Below are 17,647 nucleotides of genomic sequence, written 5' to 3'. Positions count from 1 at the left end.
ATGATGTGGCTGCTTTATTGAGCCTGATCTACTTTTCTTGCCCCCTTCGCCATTCAATCAGCGTCTGTGTGGTTCTGGCCCATGGCTGCGAGCGCGGCTGGGTAATTTGGTTTAAAGCTGAGCAGGAACATCTGTTCTACAAAGCTTTAGCTCCTTCCGTTCCTCGGGCCTCATGGAAACAAACGACGCCAGCGGTCAGCTCGCTGCTACGTAACATCAAACCTGCAAGTCACCGCTCGGAGCCTCAACCCTCTCGTGAGATGAGAGAGTGACGATTCTTTGAAACACGACACCCAAATCTATGAAGTCGCGTAGGATTTATTGTTCGACTGACTAAAAACGCTTCATTGTTTTCACATGTGCCACAGACAAAGTGACACTCAGAACACGTCTATTATGGAGCTGCAGCGCGTGCACGGTTACAAACATGTTTATCACGGATGTAAGTCCATAAAAATGAGCATACTTGTGCAGGACGTCAGCCACCTTACAACCAGTGCTGGGGTTGTTAACGCAGGATGTTTATCGATTACTCAGCGCAGAGAATCGTTTGCTGCACTACTCGTTACATTTCGTTTGACGTTACTCCATAAAACGGCCTTTGCGTTAGCGTGCAGTTTGTGTGGACGCTTGTAAAGTTGCGTTAGCATCATAGCATGGCTGCTTATTAATTTCACCATTGTACTTTTGTCCTTTCATGCACTAAAACCAAAGTAATGCTCATATCTCCACTTGTCAAAGCTGTCGACCACTAAACCATTTCCTTCTTCGTGTGCACCAGACTGACTCTGTTTTATTTCCATTTTTTAATCCCCGTCCAGTCAGCTGACTGCAAGTTTTCACAGATCTTCAAAGCAGCCAAGGCAACAAGTTCACTGCACGTGTGCTTTCCACCATTTTCCTCAGTCTGACTGTAGTCCTAGTCTAAAAGTAAGCTTTGCTGTCAGGAAGCCAGATATACAGAAACGTTGTGTACAAGTGGTTTATGTAACTGTAACTGACCTCTGACCCTAAGTAGCGATCCTCCTCTCACAGTCGTCACATATGCACCTTTGTTTAAGGCATTAAACTCTGCACACGATTAACTCTGTAGTATCGTGTGCAGAGTTAATATTGTAAAGGAGGGGTGTTGTGAGCCAACCACAACATTTTCCTAAACCAAACCAAACAGCAGGACAGCAGAAGTTAATGTCACGTACGAGAAGGGCGACACAAAACTCAACATGAGCAACTTGCGACTCGCACGTCTGTGCATCTACGTAAGGTTCTCGTGTCAGCCTGTCAGAAGCTAAAGATTAGGATAAGGTTGCCTCCCTTCACAAGATTAATCCATGCTTACCTAGTTCTTTAAGTGTGAGCCTTTGTGAGCGTCTATATGCGACGAGTTGGTTGCTGTGAGAAACTCACAGAGAAACTCAAAGCCTGTGAAACCACTTTGGCATAACAGCAGTATCTGTGCCAGCGTGTAGCTCATATCCAAGGTTTTTGGATGGTGTTTGGAGTACCACGATATGTAGATCACACACTGATGAGGAGGAGGAATTGCAAGCCTCATCATCAAATCAGTATTTGCCTAAATCTGCTGCATTAGAGCAAAAATGGTAGCTATTCAGCGATGGATCGCTAAGGTTACCTACTCGACATCGACATGTTGAGCACGTTAGCCTCACTAAGCCTCAGATTGTTTTCCACATTTCCAAAGGAGTCTCCCGCAGAGCCCTCTTCACGTCCTCTCTTTGGAAACTTTAGGAAACCGAAGCCAAATCATCACCCTTGGAACATCTTGCACAGCACAATTAGTTAAGTGGTCACGCTACTCCGCCACAGCACAGCGAGGCCGAGAGAGAGGATTAAGAAAAGGGAGTAAACACGCTCACATATATTCCCAAGGTTGACGACAAAGTCAGCGCAGATGGCCGACATCCAGCACCTGAAGAGAGAACGGTTGTCTTTGGTCATTTTATTCCACACTAAACAAAGAAGGAAATTTTTGTCTGAAATTATCAAATTAAAAAGAAAAAAGTTGCTTAATAATTGCCTCTGTGTTGTCAGTGTGTGTGTCTGCATTCATTCATATCTCATAACCTGGAGCCAGTCTCCTTTGTGTCCGCTGTCCAGCTATCCAGAGTCTGATAAAGAGGAAACAGCTGGTCTCGGAGCGCCGTCCACATGTTGCCCATATTGGCATCAGATTAGATCTCTCCACAATGGCCTTTTCTCTTACTTATTATTTTGTTATGATACAGCGTAAAATGCACAATGAAGACAACATGCAGCGCATTCCCCTATAATTAGGAAGCAACTGAACACAATTTGTTGTTTAGGCGTCTCTTTGTTCTCCCTTGTTCCTCTTCGTCTGCTTTCTTTCCCAGTTTATAGTGTGTGGATGAGCTACAGTATGTTTGTGCACAGCTACAGACATGATTCATTAAAAAAAGAAAGAAAGTTGAGCGCATTATCATTGCAAGATCCAAAAGTGTTCCCGGATTCCTCCGAAAAGAATTCCTCAGCCAGGTGCAGTCAACAGAAACCACCATGTGAGGATAAAGAGGGCTGTATGCAAATGTTTGAGTTTTCCATCCGGACATGCAAAGAATACGCCCGTCGTCTTTGTTCTACTTGTTGACATGCCAAAAGGAAAATGGCAAGCACCACTGATTGATTGGGTGTAATTATAACCCCGACACTGGATATTTGCACAGCCATTGTTGATGTCTGGCTGCTGAATTGTAAGCAAAATTCTAAATAAATGGGATTCTTACTCCTATAGGGAGGCGTTTATCCCTATAGGAAAGGGCCTAAAGTTCCCTATTGCTGCCAGGTGTGTGTGTGTGTGTGTGTGTGTGTGTGTGTGTGTGTGTGTGTGTGTGTGTGTGTGTGTGTGTGTGTGTGTGTGTGTGTGAAGACGACCAGATACCGACTGTCTGGCCATTACTGATGTCAGCTCCGCTCTAAGAACTATACATGAATGTTCTCGCGTGCACGAGCACCTGCTTTGGCAGAGTGATATTTTCATAGTGCACGCTTGCACACAAAAGAGACGTGCTGCATAAAATAAATGCCGGGATCGTGCTGTGTGTCGGTTTATCAAAGGTTACTTAAACAGCAGCCACGTCTGTTACATGAAGTAATTATTACATTCATGTATAACACAGTTATACGTCTAACAGTTCCTGGCTCATACTGAACGTTACTGAAGTCGATGTAGTTTTATGATCTTATTGCAGCTACATTGTAACCAGTGTTGGGAAGGTTACTTTTAAAATGTATTCCATTACAGATTACAAATTACATGCCCCAAAATGTATTCTGTAACGTATTCCGTTACGTTACTCAATGACAATAACGTATTCTGAATACTTTGGATTACTTAATATATTATCATGCTTTTTACAACAACGTGAATGTACTATTGCTGTGTGATTTATTACTATTACTGAAGGTCCGCGACTCTGAACTGTAGTAAAGGGACCTCTGACTAATACGGCGGGGTCCCTGTCGGCTCGTAGCCGAAAACTAGCTTTACTTTGTTGTGTGGGTCAACTTTTCTTAAATCGACTGCCAGGTTGCGATTATGCAAATGTGTTACGATAGCAAAACAATGAGACAGTTTGACCGTCTCCAACTGGATTATCTCGAGTATTCTGATGTGATTTCCCTCCATATTCAGCCAGAAGGAAACAGAACAAGATTTTGTGGGTGTGCATGACAACATATCAGCACAACAGGAATGATAATCCTTCCCCCTCTCAACAGTGAGTCAGTTCGTTCCTGTAATTTCAGACATTTATTACATTAGAGGCGGATCCCACCCTGTCTTTAAACAATGTGCAGTGCTTACATGCTGCTGTCTGGACCGAAGCATCAATACGTCCTCATGTTTCTCTGAACAGCAGTGAAATCATATCTCTGAAGATCCTTTTCTGTAGCTTTGAAACAGCTGCTACACGTTTTTTTTATCCATTATGGGCTGAAATACTTTGTGGTCAGTTTGTTCACAGTGATAAAAAGCTTTAGACACACTCCTGGAATTATCTGTGTCCCAACAACATATCGTTTATCGTTCTCCTTCAGCCTCAGAGCAGATCATTTGTTTGTGCCCTTAGTGAAATGCATCCTAAGATGTTTACTGAGTTGAAGGAAGGCAGAAAATTGACTTGGCCCTCAACTGATCACTTCCTTAAATCTTCTGAAAGCACCATCTGGTTTTAAACTCCAAACGAACGCGGCTGTAGGACGACAGAGAGAAACCGGACGGTGCAGAATGTGAACCTAAACTCTGACTTCATGTACAGATTGGGTTCGTCGCACGAACACAAAGACCACCTCTCTTTCAGTCACACTCACTGATCACTCTATTAGGTGCACCTTGCATGCGTTTGAGGACGGTGAACTCATCGTCATGTTCAAGAAACCAGTCACATGGTGTGTTGTCCTGCAGGAAGCAGGTAAACATATCTTACATATCTATACTATTGCTAATATATATTGTAATATATCTATATCACTAAAGCACTTCTGGATGGATGCAAACTGCATTTCGTTGCCCTGTACCTGTGCATGTGCAATGACAATAAAGTTGAATTCTAATTCTAATTCTAATTCTAAACAGGTGAACACCAGCAAAGTTACACAGGAAGGCTGTGACATTTAAACCATGCTCAGCTGATACTAAAGGGGTCCAGAAGTGTTGCTACAGACATGGATCCTTGCCTTTGTTACCTGGGCCAGCACGCAGCTCTATCATCACTAGCTTAGCGTTAGCATGCTGTCAGAACAGATGCTTGCAAAGAGTTGCATTCACTGTATAATGCAGTTATTTCTGTCCTGGGTGCAGTTTGCACTTTACCATCGTGCTCGTGTCCTTTTGTGAAATAAAAATAACAGTAACATCCACATTTCCTCCCCTCAAAAGCTGCACCACTCCACCAGTTTATTTTTATTTATTATTATTATCATTATTTGTTTTTATTTGTTTGGCATGGACTTGCTGCCATGTCATTGGCCGATAGTGTATGCTGCTGTTTTTCAGGACTGAACTAAACTCCAAACTTTGTCTTGCTGGGGCAGAATGCATGAACTGTGCATTTCATCATATTTGGGCAAAAATGCAGGACTGGTTTAAGAGTCGATAAAGATATTTTGGATAATATGAAACTGGACTGATCTGCAACGTATCTTAAAAAGCGCTGACCTAGTGGAGCATGCTGCACACTTCTTAGATCCACCCTTGAATTCTATATATGACCTGTGACTCACTTTCAGAAGACGGGCCTTTGGGTGGAGTATTCCTTGATATTGATTTCTGTATTAGTCAGCCACGCATCTCTGCAAGGAAACTAGAAACGTGTCACAGAAATGACGTCAAGGCTGAAAATGAAAGACAGTTTATAAAACGGTGTCATTTCCCTTCAGCAGTACGGCTGTACGGACATGTAGCAGGATTGTCTTTACGAGCACATCCCGAGTGAGTTCCTGTTTTTCTTTTCTTTTCTGGGCTCTTCTTACACCCAGTCCTTCTGCACCACATGTGCCACCGAGTTGTCGCAGTGCTGATAGCAACCAATCACAAGCTCCCCCATGTAGCTTTTTTGCCTCACCCGCTGCCTTCCCCTCTCCTCAGACAGTACATCATTAGCTGTCTGCTGAACACCTGGAGGCAAAGCCAGCAAGGTAATTATTGAGGGCATAGCCACGTCTGCACGCAACCGTCATTAACCCATCGTACCTCATTTAGAAGAGTGAAAAGGCCTTGTTGTTGTAAGAGGAGAACGAGAGAGCAGCAGCATGGATTGGTGATCAGCCCGTGACACGTTACAGAAATGATACAACAAATGTCTCTCAGGCTCGAGCTAATAAAGCCTGGAATTTGCTGTTGCTTTTTCATCAGGCAGCCAGACCTGGAGCCATGCCAGGACCAAGGATGAGGGAGTTTTATCCCCTGCACTTAACGGCAGAGATGCAGGATTTCATGAAGAGGGGGGAATCACACAGACACACACACACAACTAGCTATAACTTGCTCGGTTCCCCAGCCACAAAAACAAAGCAGACGAGAGAGCTTAGGGTATCTGTGCATGTTTAACCTTGAGCGTGTGCACGTGCATCTTTTATGTGCACGACTACATGTCATTATTGGTCATTTTACATTGATTTAACGCTGAATAATGAGCGTGTGTGTGTGTGTGTGCATGCTTCCTGCATATTTTGCCACAACACAATCACCTCAAGCTCTGCGTGGGCGAAAGCAGGATTCTTCCTTCCTCACCTTCACCACTACATTTCCAGTCGACGCTGACGAGCCCGTGCAGCTTTCAGATGTCATGAACGGGAATGCCTGCATGACAGACTGCCAGGAGCCTGGAACATCTCTGAAATCGTTATTGATAAGCAAATGTTTTTAACTTCAGGAAGTCGTGCCAGGTGTGTGAAACAAAGAAAGACGAGGCAATAACTCCTGATCGGCCTAATATCATGTGTTATAAGACTGAAGTCTCACCCAGCATGAAATGTCTTTGAAAGACCGTGTGCTGGTGCAGTAACTACTTCAGGTCATTATTAGACAATAGACAGAAAATCCCAGTATCATGTTTGAGCTTTTAAACACACTTCCTGGGGAGCCTAATGGAACTGAGGCTAACTCTCGGGGTATAAGGCTTTATTGCTCTGGCCTACGGGGACACTTTGAGGCATTTAATGTCTGCAAAATCTAGCTTGGAAATTCTAGGAAAGGGATTAAGCCTATTTGCCATCTTGCCTAATCTTTTTTTTATCGCCAACACGGGTTTGTGACTCACTTACCACACTGGCTCTTATCAGTGCACCAATCCACTTGCAGTAATTTGTAATAATCCATCGTTCCTACTGTTTCAATAAGTCGTTCACTTTCTAACGCTGTACCCGTTTCATTTTTAAAGAGGTTTTTTAAATGCAATTTTCGTTTTAGCGTTGCAGGCAGACGGGACATGCTTCCCAGCTGCACCAAGAATGTCATTTTCGTGCAACAGTTGAGTCACAGCGTGATGACTGCATGTAGTCTGTGCCTGCTCAAACAACACCAGCCTTCAAACGATTAGCAGAGAATTGCTTGATAAATAATAACTGGAGATGCTTCTTTCCTGGTCATTAACTTTAAGAGGACTTATCATGTAAACAGGTCTTTCTTTTAGGATATACTTCAAAAACCTGAGAGAATTAACCATGATCTTATATTAAGAGTGGGAACTTCCAAATCTTTTGAACCACAGATCGCTTTGAGTTTTACAGCTAGTGAGAAACCCCCTGTCGCTTGGAGTGATTGCACTGATTCTTTTGTAAAAACAAATAAAGCACTTGCTGGCATGCTGCGCCTTTGCAGGACGGCAGACGACTACTTTTGATTTGTAAAAATACTTTCCTCCATCTCAGATCAGTGTGCGTCAGCAGGAGAAATACAGTACAGTACAGTAGCCTGTATAATTTAAGGGTACATACTATCTGCTGAACCTTATCTCCTCGTGCTGCCAGACAGTCATAATGAATTTATCAATTAGCCCTGGCTGGTATGCCCTTGGGGCTGCAGTCCCAGCCCTCACCTCCTCCACTGAACTCCAATCAGTCATCCTGTCAGAAACGCAGGAAATGGCGAGCAGGCTGGAAATGGCCTCTTGAAAAGCCTGTTAGGAAAAGCTTTTGAAACTACAGAAAGAAGCATTACATGTACAGCGACATGCCTGCAGAATACAGATTAAGCCTTCTTTAGGCAGACTAAAATAATCATTTAAACGAGCTGGAATTTGTATATTTGGTATATTTAGTAAATCTAGAATTGATATTAAGGTCTGTATAATGTCCGCTTTCAGTCTATGAAGGTTTAAGTGATACTGAATCATCTGATCATTTGCAGGAGGGGGTCAAAGCTCTGATGAGGTGCCTCCCTCCAGAGGTAAGCAGAGGTACTATCCTACTGAAAAGAGCAGGCACGCATGGATAAAGCAAAATAAACTTTATTTATATTTCTTACACAGAAGAAGTACAAAAAACAACTTAAACATACATATTTTATATTCACATAAACAATAAGTGCAATAATAGAAAAGTACGGTGAATGTAAAATATCATTTACAGTTACAAAAGAATGCATTGTTATGCAAAAAAAATAAAATTTCTTGTAACATTGTTGCAAACTGGAATATTTTGAGGATATTACTGGAGCGTTTAGTCAGCAGTGCATGTGCATTTCATGAAGCAGTGAACATTCAAACCAAAACTGTGAGGAAACGGTTAGATGTGTATCAGTGCACACAGGTTGGTTTACTTGGGAGGGGAACGTTGTGGTTTAACCACTTGAAACTGACAGGCAGCTGGTGGTGGTGCTCAGCCTATATTTTCTAGGTGCCCTGCGAGTTTTGCTTGGGGTGGATGGCGGGGAGGCCACACTCAGGTTCCTGACCTTATTAAAACTGTTCCTCAGACTGTCCCTCCTGCTCTCTGAGGTGCTGCTGGTCTCCTTTGATGTGAATGTGTCTGGGTGGCAGAAGCCAACCCTCAGGCAGCAGCAGCAGAGCAGCTCAGCGATGGCTTTTCTCATCTCGCTGCTGCCCAGGGCGTAGATGATGGGGTTCAGGCCCGAGTTGAAGACGGCCAGGGAGATGCAAAATTCAGCGCTGAACAGCAGTGCGCACTGGCGGGAGACACAGAAGAAATCTACCAGTAACAGCATGAAGAGCGGCCCCCAGCAGAGCATAAAGACCCCGACAATGGTGATAACAGTCTTCAGCAGAGCTAAGGAGCGCTTCCGACTGCGCTGGGGCGCTAGCTGAGCACTCTTGTGCACGTGGCAGTAGATGGCACCATACAGCACACCGATAGCCAGAAGGATGAGGAAAAAAATAATGAGAGAAAAAAAGATGTAAGTCTTGGAGTAGAGAGGAAGCAGGGTGGAGCATCCATCCAGGCTGCACACACAGTTCCAGCCCAGCAAGGGGAGAAAGCCAATAACCAGCGCCAAACCCCAACAAAGCGCCACCAAGCCATAGATTCGATAGTAGGTCTTTCTGGTTGACTTCTGGGGAAGTGGCTTCATCATAGTGGTGTAACGCTCCACAGCAATCAGCAGCAAACTGAATATGGAGGCTGCCAGGGCCACAAACAGCATGCCCTCTCTGAAGAGCCACAGAGCAGGCGTCAGGCGAAAGGTCTGGCTGCCAGACAAGCAGATGTTCACCAGGTAAGCGGCTCCGGTGAGGAGATCGCTGAGTGTGATGTTGGCAATGCAAACATATACCCAACGACGGCTGCGGCGGATGCGGGAGATGACGGCCACCAGCACCAGGAGATTCTCCAGGATGATGATAATGCTGAAGAACAGGAAGACGGCCACGGAGGCACTGATCTGGTTCTGGGAGTTCGCGATGGTCCTGTTCTGCAGACGGCCGGTGTAGTTGTAATGCCTCAGGATCACGTGGTTGATCCCAGTTGCAGCGCTGGTGGCATTTGGTGCCATGCTGTTGCTCTGGTAGGTGGGTATGTTGTACATGTGAGGGCAGGAGGAAGGGGACGTGAGGGAGGCCAAGGCACACATGATGGGAAAACTGAGCCGGCCGGTCGGATGAAGGTTTTGGGTGAGAACAGGCTGAACCGAGCTGCACGGGAATTAGTGCGAAACTCCTGTGAATAAACAGGCTATGGGCGCACTCTAACCACTGGAGCTCGCTGCCTGTGAGCAACAAACACCTGAGAATAAAAGCAGAAGAAAACAAAGAAACAATAGTGATTTCTGTATGAAAATCAAAGCCATGAACGAAATTTCCCTCACTCTCAGTACTGCACTCTGAGACGCTTCATTGCAAAGTTTCAGTCAGTTTAAAAGGCCTCATTTAAATGTCTCCCGAGCGCTACAGTCTCCACCTATCTGCGGTTAACACAGGATGAGTGAGAAATGGGGGCATTTAAATCACCACATGAAGGAAAAACATGGTTTTTCTTATCAAGAATGCAAAACAATAATTGCTTAAAATTCCCACGTTTAAAATTAGCGAAATTATAATAAATAATTACCAACAAAAAAAAAGTTTTTTTTCTTTATATATATATATATGTGAATATATTCAAAAATATTTGAAGAAATGCAGCTTTGCCGTTGTGTTGAAATTGTATTCAATAATATCTGAGTGGAAAAAATATATATTTGAACATTTTACACCAAGTTTAATCTTTATAGCAAATGTTATAATTAATTAATTGACTGGCGTTTAATTGGAATTAATGTTTAAAAGTTATGGGTGTAAATTGATTTTTTTTCCTGTTATAATATAAATTTGATTCGATTTGAATTTGACTTCACTGCAGAGCTGCAGTGAGGTGAAGGTGCAGTGGTGAGTGCTTACCTCTGGCCGTTCTTGGTGATGCTGAGTGTGTGATAGTGCAGCTGCTGTCGCTGACTAAAGAGTTTTTTGCAGTACAGTCTTACTTACATGGGGAAGTAAGCCCGACACACCCAACACACACACACACACACACACACACACACACACACACACACACACACACACACATTCACACACACATTCACACATGCATAACAGAGAGGCTGCACATGTTCCATCACTGTGTAATGAGAAAAAACAAGTGATCATTTACTCGTCTCCAACATTTTTTTCTGGTTTATTAACCTTCTTATTTATTGTTTCCCAGGATGTCGCACATTGTTACCGCTACTGCCAATCAAATCTATTGCTTAAGTCGCTCTATGGCCTGTAACGGGAAAGACGGTTTCAAAACCCGTGCCAGTTGTAAACTAGTTGTAAATTTTTGCTATGCAATAAGGATATGGGGAAAGACCCACTTGCACTGGCCTCTTGCTGAGTTATGACAATTTCTTTTCTCAAATATAAGTAAGTAAAATAAAAAGGAAAATACAAGAGAAAAACAGGAACTCAGGTGCCCCTCCCTGTAGATAGTGAGGTTTCATACTATATATCTTCTCTTGCAGCTGGGGCTGTTGGCTTGGGTGTGCAGGCCGCACTTGCATTGTTCACACATAGCCACCACGCATGAAACCCTTGTCTTCAGCAAACCCCCTACCATGCACCAGTGGGCCCCCAACCACATGCCACGAGGCAGACATTACTGCTGAAGCTGTGACCATTTTCAAACCATAAACACACAAACACAAGAGACGCCCTGCAAGAAGCAGAAAGCAGAGGCAGACCCCAGAATTAAGAAACCAAATTTCAGATATGAGCAAAACCAGAGCTCGTGGCCGAACACGAGTGACGTTTTCAAAGAGCTGTTGTTGTGCATTTAATGCTCCAGAGCCAAGCAGGCTGTAATTGTGCTGCCAAAAAAAGTCAAATGATACCAATCATACTGGCGCCCAATTATTCTTATAAGCAGATATCTCTTTTCATTCTCGCAGTCGCCTGCGTCTGCATGAATTATTCCAGTTTGCACGGTTTCTTTAACAAACGGCGAGACAAGGTCGCCCATGCATATATATTTGACCTACATTGTGTGTACTGTAATTAACTACATCATTTCTGTGCTGTCCCCCTGCGAGACTAACACAACTTCTCCTTTTTTAGTGTTGAAGACATGTCCTCCATCATGGTGGATAGAGGACTTGTGTTACTCTGTATAGATCTAAAGGTGGTGGCGAAACTGTTATTGTGAATAAACTGAGGAAAAAGAAAAACACCCGGAAAATGTACAACAAGCTACAACATCCTGAGGTGTCAACAACACCCACGACTGTTGAAAACGCCCTTACTCTGAAAATACAACTTCAAAGCACTCCATAACCACAATGTGCGTATCTGGCCACAACTGCATGAGTGTGTGTTTTTTCTTCTTCACTCATAAGCAGTCCAGCTCTGCAGGTCTCCACTTCAAGGGATTTAAACAAAAGTGCGTCCTCAACTATGACCAGCGATATTACTGTGTTTCCAGTGACAGCCACCAAATTACTGCCAAGCATCTTTTACTTGTGTGTGTGCTGCCTGTGCAGCAGACTCAGGCCTGCAGAGGAAAACCTATACCAGCATGCAAACTAAAGCTAAGGTGAAAATGCATGAATGCAGAGGAGAGCAGCTGATAGGGAATCAGTTATTCTAAAGAACAAGTCACCATGTTGCTACAATATCGTACTCACGAAATTTGTTCTTGCCAGGTCTTTGTTTACGGATTTCAGACTTCCTCTCTTTCTTCATGAGAAAATATAATCGACGGTGAGCACTTTCATGCCTTAAACACTTTGCAGAGTTAGGAAATCCACAACGTCCTGAAGGCCTATTTTTCTATGGTGAACTTTTGTGCATTTTTCAAGTTTTCTGTTGAAATTAACACAAATGTGGAGTGTGCACTTTGGCTTGTTTTTGTTGTTGTTTTTTTCCTGCAGTGGTTAACCAATGAAAGATTAAAAAACCCAGAAAATTGCTGTTGTGCCAGTTTTTACATCAGATTATTGACTGTTTTCACCACAGCCAGTGTCACTGACATCAATAACCTTTGATGAGTGATACGAGTGATTGAAAACACCTGCGCTTTCTTTGCTGAAGGCGTCATTCTTAAAAGCAAAGTAGTGATAACAGCAGTATTCGTTAGTAAGATGCAAGTTCACCCAAGGAAGGACTTGGAGTGCAGTTTCAAGACAAGCAATGCAGTGTTTCCATTTTATTTAAGTCCAAGTTCTTTTGACAGAAACCGACAGTAGAAAAGTCGTTTATAGAGTCACTGCACAAAGGAAGACAGACTGGTCCACAACACGGACCCTGTGAAAGATGTTTCTGTAACCGGCTGACGTCACCTGCTGATTTGAGAACACCTGTTGTGAAAGCTCGAGCTGAACATTTTACCATCAACATTTCGGTATTTCGAAAGTGGACCTGATGAGGAAGGAGCACATCTGCCTGTGAAAGCAGTGACACTCCATGCTTATTGGCTAACAACTTCTAATCAACAAGTCACAGCTGATGGACGAAGCCTTGACAGTCTCCCGTTTTGACTCCATTTATAACCAGAATATAAAAACTTATATTCACTGTTCCCTGAAACTAGTGACAGAGTCCAGCAATACATCAGGTTTATTGAAGTCACGGGTGGAGGGGTGGGGGCTCCCATCGATTCCTGTGCAACTACTAATCTTTTTGCAACCAGTCGCTCGCCTGCTGACCATTTAATAGAATGCAGGGGAAACGGGCAGTGCACACAGGAAGAGATTCACAGTGACGTGACCACCAGACACTATAGTGAGTCGATGACACTCGGCAGCTAAAATAACCACCTGTGATACAAACTGGGCAGGTTCCAAGTTAAGTGGATAGACAGTCTGTTGTCTAGCTGTTTATGTCACCCATCTCATTAAGTCCTGATTTGACCCTGATATTTGCTTCATCACCATTTTGGCTGTAAAAAAAAAAAAAGGGGGGGGGGGGGGGCATTTCTTTATATTTTGCTAGGAAATAATAAAACCTGTTCTTTTATAGCACTTTTCTACTCATCTGAGCACTCACAGCACAACTTGTTCATTCACCCATTTGCACAAGCACTTTGTCCTAACTAACATTCACACATCATTCATACTACGATGGATATTTGGCAGGTAGACTGGAGCAGACTAGGATCAGACCACCAGCAGTAGGTGAGCTGATCGACCACCTGAGCTACAGCCACCCCACAATGGGAAACAGGTGCAAAAATACATGGAAATGCAGTGTATGAGGCAAAAATATAGTGTGAACACTTCGACTGATCTTGAAAGTCAGTGGATTGGGTCAACTGCAGGGCTAGATGCACGTCTCAGGTAGAGATGGAACGATCCGATATTACGTATGGGTATCGGTCTGATACTGACCTAAATCACTGGATCGGATATCGGGGAGAAATAAAAAATGTAATCCGATCCATTAAATATCAGAAAAGCACCTCACAAAACTTGCAACACGGCGTAACTCGGCTCATAACCGTAGCACGTTGGAGCAGTGTGGTCACGTGATAGAGCGGCTGTGTGTATTTGTAGTCTCGCTACCAAACCAGCATTTCATCTCTGAGGAAGTGATCCCAGAGAGAAGTAAAGCAAGTGTGCAAGTTCATCTCTGAATGTTTGTAAAGCCCCACGTTAAGCTTAACAACCGATATATGGAGCGACTGCCTCTTCTTGCTGCTACTTCAGTCATGAAACTGATCAATGATCAGCTGATCGGCTTTTCTGTCGCGAGTCCATGTCTCTTGTTTGTTTTTGGCCCACTTTGCGCCAGAAAGAGGAAACCAGCGGCTGAACAACAGCAGCACGTTTAAGCTTGATCAGCTGTTGTTAGAATTTATTTAATATTACTTTCTACACCAGGATCTTTTTCTACAGCTGACGCTGGTAACTGTGCAGGGGCGGATCTAGCAAAGTTTAGCCAGGGGGGCCGATAGGGCATGAACAGGGAAAAGGGGGCACAAAGACATACTTTTCTTTCTTATTCTCATTTAAAATGTCGAGCTTTTAATAAATAATTATCTGAATCTTACACCCAAAGTTTTAATCTGATGTATAGAAGTCCATTACTGTATATAAGTCTAATATACCCTAGTAAGCTGTAGTACTTTTTCCTTTGGGAACCATCTGTGCAGTCTGCAGTTCTGTTGAAAAAAGATGTTGAATCTGTTTAATTATTCTTGAAAAATAATTTATTTCTGTGCATTTTTTTCACACTGCATCAAATTAAAGTTGATTACGTCGAGTAAGCATCATGAGGTGGAGGGAGGTTCCCTATTTTTTTTGCTGGGAGTTTGCAACCCTATTAGTCAGGTTGCTTAATATTTCTGCTAAGTACTCTTTAAAATACCAGAATAGGGAGGATGGAGCAGGTTTAAGTTTATTAGATTGATCAGTTTTGCTGAACTATGAAATATTTTGTTGTATTTTTTGCATACAGGTATAACAGAATAGCTTTAGTGTTGTTGTTTATTTAAACTTGAGTATGAACTTATACAAAATGCAGCAAGATATAAAAAAAACAGTTTTATTGATTAAAAAACACCATATCGGTTTCGGCAGATATCAAAATTTATGATATCGGTATCGGACATAAAAAAGTGGTATCGTGCCATCTCTAGTCTCAGGTCCCGCGTCAGGTCTTTTTCATACTTCCTTGGAACACGACTCTCATGTGCTGTTTTCTGCCTCTGTAAAGCACTTTGTGGTTTTATCTTGAAAGGTGCTATATAAATAAAATTTTACTTCACTTTTACTTTATCTGCTGTTGATCATTTTTAGGGCTGACACCTCTTTTCTTCTCCACTTGTCCTGTTTCCTCAGTTTCTGTAAGAACACACTGCATCAACATATGCTGAGTTTTCAGCAAACAGCTGATTGGGAATCACCTTGTTGGTGCAAAAATACCATTTTGCGCCTGTCAGACTGTTTTGGCATTTTCCATAGATTCAGCCAGAGAAATGGAGACACATCATGTGTTTTTGCAATAAACAGTCTAAACATTTTAAAATGTGTTCTTTGCAAAGTTGTCTGTTATGTGCACTCACAACACTGATTTATCCCTTCAGTTAGGTATTCACAGTTACTCACGGCAAACATTTCTTTGAAGATAGTCAGGTCCAAAGACTGTCTAAAGAAAACTTCTCCAGAAAGAGCACTGTAAAAAGATTAGCAAAATATAAAGACATTGGGTGGCTCAAGACTTTTGCACATTAGTGTAAATCTGCACAAGATAAAGCGCCTTGAGGCGACTGCTGTTGTGATTTGGCGCTGTGTAAATTAAATTGAAGTGACTTGAACACCGTACTGCAAATTTGGATTAGCTTAGATATTGGTTAACACTTGCCTGTAACCTGTAGCACTCCACCAGCTAGTTCAGATCACATACTTGAATCATTGTTAGACTCTACAAACTGACTGAGACCTGCCATCCTTCTAATTGTTGGGTCTTTGATGTCACCTTTGACATCTACGAGATAAACGTAGAAACAGCTTGATGGTGCAAAGAGCCTGAAGGAGCAGAACGGTGAGTGTAATGACTCATGGCCTTTATTTGTCACCATAGATTATGAAGGTGACACCAGCTGGTGTCACAACAGATGTTTCAGAAGGTGAACATGACTGTTTGGTGTTGAGAGAGCAACATCTGGTGGTGGAAAAGCAATGTTCCTGCTAAGAATAAAAGAATCCAGGAAACGGCTGGACTGTGTGAAGAACTCTTATCTTAAAATCTAATTTTATCATCTCAGTTTTGAGTAAGTTATCTCAGAATTTTGACTTACTTACTCAAACATCTGAGAAAAAAAACTCAAAACTGAGAAAATAACAGAAAAGTTTGAATTACCAAGTTCAAATTTTCAGATAATGAGCCACAAATTTGGCTTTTTGTTGTTGACAGAAGCAGGTTGGCACTGGACTGTTTTAGGATGCTGGAGTTATTTAAGCTGTGGATGGCAGATTTGGTTTTGTTTTTTAAAAAGGTCAATTTTAACTCACAGTTTCACATCTGTATATTTGGAGCAGTGGTTTCATAGTAAACTCAGCACACTTTCTATCACACTGTGGGAAAATCCCCCCACAAACCGCCACACTCTGACAAATAAAACAAAAAAACAATTAAAACAAATGCACAATAGAGCTATGCTAAGCATATTCCCCCATAAAGACTTAAGGTTTGTGTTTAAAATCTTTGTTAGAGACAGCGATAAAATGGTAAAAGAAAGGATGGTCACAAGTTTGAACAAGTTCAAAATGGGCCTGTGGAACGGGGACAATACATCTGCTTTACCTTACTCAAACGAAGTCTGTGCATTTTTCATTTTGTCATTTAAGTGAGGAAAACGTGTATTTTGTGCTTTTTTTTCTCGTGTGCATTTTTATTCTGGTGATTTTCCTTAATCTGGAAAATCTCTGTGCTAATAAGAATGAGGTGCCTGCCAAGTAAGCTAAAGCAATGAATAAAGGAAAATAAAAATAAATGAGTTTTGTTGTCCCTCCTACCAGGAAGTAGCAAGCAGAACAGAACGTACACAACACTGTGTTTAATGTCAGTCTGTTGTGAGTTGGGTTTTCAAGCTCTTCTCTAAGTCTTCTCCAGCTTCTGGTGTTCCTTCTTCCTGATGTTGCTATCACTTGGTATAGCTGCACCTTGGTAGATCCCACACTTGATGGTGATGTCTGCTATTGGCTTGAAGTCTGAACAATTGCTCTACCAGCAGCTGGTTTTGGCCCCTCTGGTATTCCTGCAAATTCCTTTCTGTGCTGAGAACTGAGCCACGTCCGTCTTAGCTCGGGTCCTATGCAGAATACAGTGAACCTGGGCTCTCAAACATTAGGCCTGGGAGCCTGTGTCATTAGACTCAAAATGTGTTTTTCAAGAGATATCTGGCCAAGAGAGCAGCAGGAACTGAAACAAATATAGCATAACAGTTTATTAAAGATCATTTAAGTGGACTGAACACAGAGTAGGTACAATAACCTACATGTGATAATCTAAAAATAAATTTATTATAGCCACTTAGCCATGTTGTCCTGTTCAGCCCTCTTATCATTTTTAATTAAATAGTCATAAAAGTTTTTCTTAACTCACAAGAATTGAATACAGCACCTTTGCATAAGTGTGAATTATTATATGAATAGTGTATTTGGGCAAATATATGAAAATAATTTTTTAAAACTAAAGTGTGT

General features: G+C 42.4%; 1 protein-coding gene across 1 annotated transcript; it reads right to left on the bottom strand.

Moving 5' to 3' along the window:
* Positions 1 to 7,967: 7,967 nt before the first annotated feature.
* Positions 7,968 to 10,482, bottom strand: s1pr4 (sphingosine-1-phosphate receptor 4). Its single transcript, XM_085449460.1, has 2 exons — positions 10,368 to 10,482; positions 7,968 to 9,714 (listed from the first exon to the last, which is right to left on the bottom strand). The coding sequence occupies exon 2, from the start codon at positions 9,560 to 9,562 to the stop codon at positions 8,318 to 8,320; it is 1,245 nt and encodes a 414-aa protein (XP_085305586.1). The 5' UTR covers positions 9,563 to 9,714; positions 10,368 to 10,482; the 3' UTR covers positions 7,968 to 8,317.
* Positions 10,483 to 17,647: the final 7,165 nt, after the last annotated feature.

Source organism: Copadichromis virginalis, linkage group LG23 (assembly GCF_057382275.1).
Source record: "Copadichromis virginalis isolate Kocher_CV1m ecotype Utaka linkage group LG23, C_Virginalis_male_GT1.1, whole genome shotgun sequence".
In the NCBI taxonomy this organism is placed as follows: domain Eukaryota; kingdom Metazoa; phylum Chordata; class Actinopteri; order Cichliformes; family Cichlidae; genus Copadichromis; species Copadichromis virginalis.
This window is presented reverse-complemented; position numbering and strand designations above follow the sequence as displayed.